At 39.1% G+C, this 11156-nt stretch overlaps 1 protein-coding gene across 1 annotated transcript; it reads right to left on the minus strand.

Moving 5' to 3' along the window:
- Positions 1 to 3030: 3030 nt before the first annotated feature.
- Positions 3031 to 3978, minus strand: LOC126063765 (olfactory receptor 8K3-like). The gene has a single exon (XM_049862154.1). The coding sequence runs from the start codon at positions 3976 to 3978 to the stop codon at positions 3031 to 3033; it is 948 nt and encodes a 315-aa protein (XP_049718111.1).
- Between the last annotated feature and the right edge of the window lie 7178 nt (positions 3979 to 11156).

Consider the following 11156-nt stretch of genomic DNA (forward strand, 5'->3'; position numbering starts at 1 on the left):
GGCTGGCTCATCAGAAATATTGACAGGCAGAAACTCGAGGCTCTGCTTGGTGCACCTTGACTCAGCCAATAAAAATAGACTGAGATGGGAGGGTAGAAAAGCATGTTTATTTTATCGTGCAAGGAAAGGAAACAGTTGAAGCTGCTGCCAAGACTGCTCAGAGAGGACATCGGGAAAGGTTGCTTATAAGGGGTTTACCAGTAGGAAGTTGATACAAGTTATGTCAGCAACATTATTAAAAAAAAAAAAGAATTTTTTTTTTTTTTTTATGCAGCTGCAATGGGGTTTACATATAACTTTATGCATCATGTGTTCAGAATATCATGGTTAAACTCTACCCAGAGGCAAAAGGCTGTCCTGAATGTCAACATGGCGCCTGAACTTGTTTCCGTCAATTTCATCTAGTTTTGGGAAGCAGTTAAGGAGAGGGGAACCAGGATTTTAATACAAAGCTATAGGGCATACCAAGCAAAGGAACCAGGATTTTAATGTAAAACTACGGGGCACACCAAGCAAGCTACGTGAGGGAGTGGAATTTTCCCTAGCCTGGGGAGCTCTGTTTATCATGACAATCTTCACCTCCTAACTGCTTTAAACTTTTAAAAATATTGATGCTCACATGACAATATTACATGCACCTTTTTCTTATATTCCAATGAACTATTTTCATTGAAATGTAATTGGCTACACAGGGAATTTTATTTCACTATCCTGAACCAAGAAAATAATTGACTCAATAGCTTCAACAGAACCCTAGAAATTTTGAAAAGAAAAAAAAAAAATTCATGGAAAATTTTATTTATTTATTTTTATTGAACTTTAGATGAAGGTTTACAGAACAAACTAGTTTCTCATCAAACAGTTGGTATACACATTGTTGTATGCCATAGGTTAACAAACCCAGGACATGTCAACCCTTACACTTCTTAACCCTGGACTCCCTATTAGCAGCTGTCCTGTTCCCTCCTACCTTCCAGTTCCTGCCCCAGGGCTGGTGCACCCCTTTAGTCTTGTTTTGTTCCATGGGGCTTTTCAATCTTTGGCTGAAGGTTGAACCTCAGGAGTGGCCTCATTACTGAGCTAAAAGCGTGCTTGGAGGCCATAATCTAAGGGTTTCTTCAGTCTCTGTCAAGCCAGCACGTCTAGTCTTTCTTTTTCATTTGGAATTTTGGTCTACATTTTTCTCCAGCTCTGCCTGGGACCTTCTACTGTGATCCCTGTCAGAGCAGTCAGTGGTGGTAGCTGGGCACCATCTAGTTGTGCTGGACACAGTCTGGTGGAGACGATGGTAGATGTGGTCCATTAGTCCTTTGTACTAATCTTTTCCTTATGAATTTAGTTTTCTTCATTCTTCCTTGCTCCCAAAGGGGTGAGACCAGTGGAGTATCCTAGATGGCTGCTCACAGGCTTTTAAGACCCCAGACACTACTCAACATAGTAGAATATACATGAAATATTTTGAGGAGTAACATGGAGCAACTATGTCCATAAAGGTAACTGTATCCTTGCTACATAACAGACCTCAATTGCATTAGAAGTACAGCACGGTGCAAACCATGGGATGATCTCATTTTGCCTCTCATAAGTAGGGTGAACAAAAGGCAATGAAAATATAGTGCACAATAAATATTGACCAAATTTAGGAAAGCCAAACCAATGAAACAGAGGTAGCAAATTTAACTCGTCATAGACTATCTTGTTACGCAAGGAAATACAAAAAAAATAATTCAATGAACATTTAAAAAAGTTTTTCATATAGATAAGAAAGCAACTCATGAAACAAAAAAGATAATTATTAAATAAAAACAGTGAGTGGGGAAGGGATTCCAAAACTGGGAGCAACTCTGGATGACCTCAAGAAATTTATCTTAATTGATGTATAGCGCAGAATATATATGAATTAAGATAAATTTCTTGAGGTCATCCAGAATATCTCCCAGGTTTGGAATCCTTTCCCCACTCCTGGACCTAGGCAAAATGAGTTGATTAAAAAAAAGTCAGATGCAGATCTGAACCTGTAGATTGCTAGATTGTAAGGTATGTTGAGTTAACAGATTTACATGTGAAAGTAAAGGCATTAATAAGAAAAGAATGGAACTCCAAGGTCTAGAACGCTGACATTTGAAAAAATTTAGATAACTGAGTACTTCAAATCATCACACTACCCTGAGACGTCTTGCAATCTGGCCTGAACCTAATATCCCCCTCAGTGACTTTGACAAAAGGCAATGGCTGACACAAACACAGTTACAAAAACATAGTACTGATGCTGCAAAGTTTTTCCTAATAGTTGAAAAAAAAAGAAACGCCAGAATCATTGTAACTCCACTTGTGTATCTAGTACTTTTTCCCACTCCCACTCAGCATATCCACTCTCCTTGCCTGATTTCATGGTTCCCAAAACAGTCTCCTGGAGCCCCAGTGGTGCATTGGTTAAGAACTTGGCTGCTAACCAAAAGGTCAGCCAACAGTTCAAGTCTACCAGCCACTCCTTAAAAACCCTTTGGAGCAGTTCTAAGGTCACTATGACTCAGAATAGACTCAGTGGCAAAGGGTTTTGTTTTAGAGCACATTCTCAAAAAAACCAAATGCACTGCTGTGAAGTAGATTCCGACTCCAAAGGACTGTATAGGACAGAGTAGAACTGCCCCATAGGGTTTACAAGGCTGTAAAGCTTTGTGGAAGCCTACTTCCACGTCTTTCTCCCGGGAAGTGCCTGGTGGGTTTGAACTGCTGACCTTTCAGTTAGCAGCCAAGCACTTTAACCACTGTGCCACCAGCCCAACACATTCTTCTGTACAATAAAATTTACTTAATTTTTATGTTTATGATCCATCTCTTCCCTTCAAGGAAGGCAAAGGTTTTTACTCTTTTGCTTACTCTTTTGTTCCTCAATGCATTTAGAAGAGTTACTAACACATAGGAAATTTATAAATACACTTGGAATGTATTTGCACTCTCTCTACCTTATGGAGGCACACAGGTAAGTTCTGAAGTCCATGAAATAATTCATAGGAACCTTATGATACGTCAAATGGTAGAAAAGATATTGCTTATTTTTTTCCACGACCTATGTAGGGCATATTTTACATCTTTGTTCCTAAAGCTATAAATCAAAGGATTCAACACTGGAATAACCAGGGTGTAAAATATGGAAGCCACTGTATCAGTTTCTAAGGAATGACTGGACTTGGGCTTCATGTACATAAAGATTAAAGTCCCATAGAACAAGATCACCACAGTCAGGTGGGATCCACAGGTGGAGAAGGCCTTGTTCTTGCCCTCAGCTGAGTTCATCCTGAAAATGGCTACAAAAACGAGCAGGTAAGAAACAAGAACTATTAGAAGGGATGAAATCAAATCAAAAGCTGCTAAGATGAAAATGATCAATTCAATTTCACGTGTGTTTGAGCAGAGCAAAGATAACAAGGAGAGACTGTCACAGTAGAAATGCCTGATGACATTGTAGCCACAGAAGGATAAATTAAAAATCTTTATGGTGATGAGAAGAGAAACAATCGTGCTGTAGAGATAGGGGATTGCCACCAGCACCCAACACATCCTTTGTGACATGATGACTGTGTAGAGCAGAGGGTGACAGATGGCCACATAGCGATCATAAGACATTGCTGACAGAATGAAAAATTCACTAATGATGAACATGAGAAAGAAAGCTAGCTGTGTAGCACAAAAATAATAGGAGATTGTATTTTCATCCACAACAAAATTGTCTAACATTTTGGGTCCCACAGTTGTTGAGTAACCAAGATCAGTGATAGCCAGGTGTCTGAGAAAAAAGTACATGGGAGTTTGCAGCCTGGAGTCCATCTTGGTGAGGATGATGATGCCCAAGTTGCCCACCACTGAGATCATGTAGATGATGAGGAACAGCCCGAACAATGGTGCCTGCAGCTCAGGGCGGTCTGTGATTCCCGTCAGAATGAACTCATTCAGCGCTGTTAGATTGTGTTTGTCCATCTTGTTCTATCAGGAAACCTATTCTGGATAGAGACTTTCACATAGTCAATGACTTTTATGTAGTATTATCTGGTAGATTTTTAGTGTACAAAGGCAATATGCTTAATGAATAAGATAAATACAAACTTTCCAATGTAGATATTTGAAAGTAAACCCACCTCCCACAAATAAAGCATAAATACATAAAGAGAGATAGAGAAAGGAAGAAATAGGGAGAGAAAGAGAGAGCTAACTTGTTATCAACTGAGGAAGATTTGCTTCCCAAAGAACATTTGTCAATGCCTGGGACATTTTGGATGTCACAACTAGGAGAAGGACACTACTGGTATCTAATGGAAGCCAGGGATGTTACTAAACATCCTAGTATATACAGGATAACTTCTCACAATGACAAAATTTCCAGCCCAAAATGTGACTAGGGCGGAAGATGAGAACCCCTGATATAGATATACACATAGATGAACATGTAAATATAGATATAGATGCAGGTAACGACGTAGGTGGAGGAGAATGTGTATGTGGGTGGGGGCGGGGGTGGTTGGTATTGCAGCCTGTCCTTGGGAATCCGGTGTTGTTGGCTGGAGGGATTAGGAGGCATCACTTAATTTCAGGTTTTTGTCCTGGGCGGTGGAAACCCTAGTGGCATAGTGGTTAAGTGCTTCGGCTGCTAACCCAGAGGCTGGCAGTTCAAATCCACCGGGCGCTCCTTGCAAACTCTGTGGGGCAGGTCTACCCTTTCCTATAGGGTCACTATTATTCAGAATTGACTCGATGGCAATGGGTTTTGGTTCGGTTTTTTTTTTTTTGGTCCTGGGTGGCTAGACGGAGTGGATGATGCTGCCAGCCCTCAGGCCCCTGGTGTGGCTGGGTGAGGGCCCTGCTTAAGAGGCAGAGTGGTGTCAAATATCACAGATCTGCAGCTCCTCTTTGGCTGCTGCAGTTGAAAATGGGCTTCAGGTATATGCCCTGCTTTTTTATGCTAATAAGGGCATGCAGTGTTGAATCCGAGGACACAGGCCTCGGCAGGATGAAGGGCACTGCAAGTCAGTGGACCCATTATGCCAGTGGCTGGACAAAGGGACAGGTCCACAGGGTTTGTGGATTCCTGCCTTGAGAAGTTCAGCCACCTTTTTAAAAATAAAGATAGGATTGATATTACTTCCTTAGAAAGGGAGGGATGTGAGGGGAACATTTATTCCCCGTTATCCTCTGCTCCTGGACTTTGTTGCTGTGGGGACTTCAATTTTGGAGAATTTAGCTTCAGAACAAGGGGTTAGCAAATATATTAACTACGATTTTGCTGAGCTTCTGATTCAATGAGAGCTGCTGGGCCCCACTACTAGAGTTTTTTTTTTTTTTAATAAATTAAAACATCTTTCTTAAGCTAATGTTTGAGTGATCCATTTATTTATTGTTTCATTACATGCCTGGGGAAAAAAAACATTCCTAGAGGATACAATGGGAAGAGGCAGAAGTACTACATGCAATTGTGAAGTTTGGACACCATGGAATTGTAGGTTGTGCCATTCATATACGCTAAGACTTGAAGTGCAGCCAGAATGCTCCTTAGAGGCAGGGATGGTGAGATTGCATCTTACCTACTTTGGACATGTTGTCAGGAGGCATCAGTCCCTGGAGAAGGACATCTTGCTGGGCAGAGTACAGGGTCAGTGGAAAAGAGGAAGACCCTCAACAAGGTGGATTGACACAGTGGCTGCAACAATGGGCTCAAGCATAACAACAATTGTAAGGATGGCTCAGGACCGGGCAGAGTTTCGTTCTGTTGTGCGTAGAGTCGCTATGAGTCAAGACCGACTCGACGCACCTAACAAGATGTGAAAGAACCAGTTGAAGATATGCAACATATTGGGTATGGCTATGGTTAATATAAATATTGAAGAGCTTCCCACTAGAGTAATCATACAGACCAAACGGAAAAACACACAACTCAGTGATATCTATCTATCTCAAAGAAAACAAATTTGTCAAATCCACTTATATTGTTTTTCACTGAAGGGGCTCCTGAAAATAAGAGAGAAAGAGAAAGAGATTGAGAGAGAGAGAGTGATAATACTAATTGAGGAGGTTGATGTCCAAGTTAAATATTATTACAGTTATAATAAGAAATAATCTGTGATTCATTAAAGTATTTAATGGTCCCCAGTAATCTTAATAGCTGTTGTTGTGAGGTGCCATGGAGTTAGTACTGATCACAGAAACCCCATGAACAGAACGAAACGGAGTCCATGCAAAGATGCCTTGGAAGAAAGAAAGGTCTACTTCTGAGAGGTCACAGCCATTGAAAACTCTTTGCAGCACAGTTCTCTAATACACGTGGAGTGGGTATGAGTCAGAACTGCTTCCAGCACTGCTGGCTTTCTTGTTTGTTGTTTGTTTTTTATTCATATAATTATTTACATAAAGTAAAAATATTACTTAGCCATATAATGATAATGTTTCAAAGATACTTATAACCACATAACCTCTGAAACAAGTTGAGAATATTTGAAAAAAATAATATGAAGAAAAAGAGGAGAGAGAGACTCTAGTTTCAGGCACTATTGAAAAGTAGAATGCACACAGAACTGAATCAGAAATCCTAGTATTTTACAAAGACTTTGCCATTGAATGGAAACCCTGGTGGCTTAGTGGTTAAAAGCTATGGCTGTTAATCAAAAGAACAGCAGTTTGAATTCACCAGCTGCTCCTTGCAACCCTATGGGGCAGTTTCTACTCTGTCCTATAAGGTCGCTATGAATCGGAATCAACTAGATGGCAATGGGCTTGGTTGCCACTGAATAAAGTTTGGACCTTGCAAATGTCACTGAAACATTCTGGATGTTAAAATATCGAAACAGTCCTACCGTTTTCCCTGTAATGAAGCCTCTGTCTTGACTCCCCCATTGTTGCTTAACATGGCATAATGAGACACATTTATGGATTTTTTTTCACCCTTGGAGTTACTCCCTGAGGAGATGCCAAGCAATTTGTTGATTGTCCCTGAAGCATTTGAAAACTTAACAAAATACCTGGGGTTGTCTGTTAAATGTCCAGGACGATTTGTATTCACCAGTGGGCAAGTTTTTCTTCATATAGTGTTTGTGCATGTCTGTATTTATCTATTTCATACATTATTATATTTTACTTTTTGTTAATGTGTGATTTTTTTTGTGTGATTATATGTCATATATAATGGTATGTATATATGTATTTTTTTCTTTCACTTGTCTTTTCTTTAATGGAAGGCATTCTTTCAGTGCAATGTAGAAACACCCACTGTTAACTGAAAGGTTGGCTGTGTGAACCATTAAGCCATTACGAGCAGAAAAGACCTGGTCATCTGCACCCATAAAGATTACAGACTAGGCAACCCTACCGGACAGTTATTCTCTGTCCTATAGGTTGCAATGTGTTTCAGTCGAATTGAAGGCACCTAACAAAACAAAAATTCCTTAATGGTAGATATTTTCTTGTCTCCAACAGAACATTGTCCTACTTTCTTGCTTTGAACATGTTATCCGGAAAGATCAGTAGCTGGAGGAGAACATCATATTTGCTGATGTAAATGGCCAGCGAAAATGAGGGAAGTCCTCCATGAGGTGGGTTGATGTAGTAGCCACAGCAGTGGACTCAAACATACCAATGATTGTGAGGATAGCATAGGGTCAGACAATGTTTTCTTTTGTTTTCCATGAGGTCGCCATGTGTTGGAGTCAACTCAGTGGCAACTAACAACAACCTTTTGTGATGGACTTTTTTCACATCAGGTCATTCTATCGAGGCCCATTCATGCTTTTGTGTGAACCAATAATGTGTTCCTTTTTACTGTTGATATTATTTCACTTACGGGTTTACCATAGTTTCGTCAGAACTCTTACGTAAGGAAGGGTACATAAACATTCACAAAATATCTTCAATGCAAAAAGAATTATTGTTTTCTAGAGAGACAAGGATAACAATCTATGAGACAAAAACATGAAATTAGGAACCAATATCAATGTGGTAGGGAAAAAAATGTGAAAACCTGGAAGCTTCTGTGGGTGACCTCAGTAAATTTATCTTAACTGGTATATACACTGATACAGACAAAAATGGCTGATTTGGACAAAACTGGATACAGAGCTGATCATGTTGAATATAATAAGTTTGTTTTGTTATTGTTTACATTCTTATTATAATATAAAACAATAACAAAGTAAACAGACTCTAAGGGTTCATATATGAAAGTAAAGGCATTGATGAAAAGAGAGAGGGATTTCAATGTTTAGAAAGTGAATATTTGAGCAAATTCAGGTGACTGGGTACTTCAAATCATCCCACACCACAGAGCCTTCTTCCAATCAGAATTAGCCACCCCGGGGCAGAGAATGAGCTCAAAGCAGATGGTGCACTGAGACATGCACACGTGTACACACACGCACACACACACACACTTTCTACAATTTTTTTTTTTTCCTACCAGACAGGGAAATCACCAGAGATTTGGAACTCTGCCTGTATCTACTAGTTTCCCTATCCCACTCAGCATATTCACTTCTCTCTCTCATTTCCTTAAAATGTTTCACCCCCTAGAACATTCTAAAATGCTATAAAATTTCTTGATTTTTAAGGTTATATATAATCTCTCGTGCTCAAGAAAGGCAACTTTTTTTTTTTTCCTATTTTATTTATTAATCTATTTACAGCTCTTAGTAAAGCAACTGGTAGAAGGCAATATAGAAATACATGCTGAACTTACCTGAGCTCGTGTTCTGTCTATCCCCGCTGGAAGCACCCAGAATGAAGTTTAAAGCCCATAGTGTAATTTATATGAATGATATGGAGGCACACAGATAAGGTTTGAAATTAATGATGTAGTTTATAGGAACCACATGATATACGCAGCTGTAGAAAAGATAATGCCTTTATTTTTTCCATGTCTATGTAGAACATGGTAGATTTTTTTGAGACAATAGCAATCCATGAGAGAAAAATCACACAATTAGGAAGCAATATCAATCTGGTAGGGGAAAAACATGTAAAAATCTGGAAACTTCTATGGCTGGGGTCAATAAATTTATCTTAACAGATGTATCCACTGATACAGACAAAATGGGTTGATTTACATAAAACCAGATACTGAGCTGATCCTGTTGACTCTAATAACTTTATTTTGTTACTGTTCTATTACTATTACAATATAATAATAATACTAACAAAGTAAACAGACTCTGAGAACTTAGATACGAAGAAAAGGCACTGATGATGAAAGCCAGGATTTCATGGTTTAGAAAGTGGACATTTGAGCAAATTCAAATGACTGAGTACTTCGAACCACCCTACAGCACTGAGCCTTCTTGCAATTAGAATTAGACACACCAGGGCAGAATATGACCACTAAAAGAGAAGGCTTGCATGCTTTTGTGCAAGTGGGCCATGGGAATGCACACATACACACACGCACAGACACACACACTTTCTACAATTTTTTTCCTACTACATGAAGAGAATGCCTGATGCTTCAAACTCTTCCTGTATCTACTTTTGTTCCCCTATCCCAATCAGCTTATTCATTCGCCATCTCTTTTTTAAATCTATCACCTCTGACATATTCTAATACACTATAAAATTTATTAATTGTTATGTTTACAGTGCATCACTCCTGCTAAAGGAAGGCAACACTTTGGACAGTTTCATTTATTAATCTACTTACAGCTCTTAGTAGAGTGAGTGGTAGGAAGCAATATAGAAACATATGTTATTCTGTGCTTTTGTGCTTGCTATCCCCTCTGGAGGCACACAGAAGAAAGTTTAAAGCCCATAATGTAATTTGTATGAATGATACAGTATAGTGAACTTTGAGAAAATATATTGCATAATTGCCCCAAAGTCCTATGTAAGGCATATATTCACGTCATGATTCCTCAAACCATAAAACAAGGGATTCAACATGGGGATCACCAGGGTGTAAAATAAGGAAGCCAATTTATAAGTTGCAAAGGAATGACTGGACTTGAGCTGCACATACTTGAAAGTTAAAGTCCCATAGAACACTACCACCACTGTCAGGTGGGATCCACAGATGGAGAAAATCTTGTGCCTGGCCTCAGATCTTTTCATCCTGAGAATGGCTACAAGAATAAGTAAGTAAGAAATAAGAACTATTAAATTTTTTTTTTTTTTTTTTAGGAGAGGTAAAATCAAATCAAAAGCTGTTAGACGAGAATTATCAATTCAATTTCATGCATGTTTGAGCAGGGCAAAGTTAACAAGTAGAGAGCATCACAGTAGAAATGTCTGATGACACTGCAGCCACAGAAGGATAAATTAAAAACCTTTATGGTGACTAGAAGAGAAACAAATGTGCTCTAGAGTTAGAGGATTTCCATCAGCACCCAACACGTCCTTTGTGACATGATGACTTGTAGAGCAGAGGACTACAGATGGCCACATAGCAGTCATATGACATTGCAGACAGAATAAAAATTTAATCATTTATGAACAAAATAAAGAAAGCTAGCTGTATAGCACAAAAATAATAGGAGATTGTGTTTTCATCCACAACAAAATTTGCCAACAATTTTGGGTCGTGCAGCTGTCGAATAACCAAGATCAGTGATAGCCAGGTGTCTGAGAAAAAAGTACGTGGGAGTTTGTAGCTTGGAGTCCATCTTGGTGAGGATGATGATGCCCAGGTTGCCCACCACTGAGATCATGTAGATGATGAGGAACAGCCAGAAGAATGGCGCCTGCAGCTCAGGGCAGTCTGTGATTCCCGTCAGAATGAATTCATTCAGCACTGTTAGATTGTGTTTGTCCATGTAGGTCTATCAGGAAACCTAGTCTGGATAGAGATATCAGCGTTGTCCATAGCTTTTATGTTGTATCATCTGGTAAATTTTAAGTAATCAAAGCCAGTATGAATAATATGAATCCAAACTTTTCAATTATGATGACAGTAAGTTACCTAAAAGAAGTTTCCTTTACGGCTGGATCAATAAACTACCTTATAATAAATGAAGAAAAGTCTTCCTTGAGATCAACATATTCATAAGTTTTATTTTCATTCAGCTTGACAAGTGAAGTTATGAATCCTTCATTACACCATGTAGCTAGATGAGGGCAGAGAGATTAAAGCAATGCTCAGCAAACCACGCATTCTAACAGAACTTCCAAACAAAAATGTTCTCTTTCCTTGT

Source organism: Elephas maximus, chromosome 20 (assembly GCF_024166365.1).
Source record: "Elephas maximus indicus isolate mEleMax1 chromosome 20, mEleMax1 primary haplotype, whole genome shotgun sequence".
NCBI classification, from domain to species: Eukaryota; Metazoa; Chordata; class Mammalia; order Proboscidea; family Elephantidae; genus Elephas; species Elephas maximus.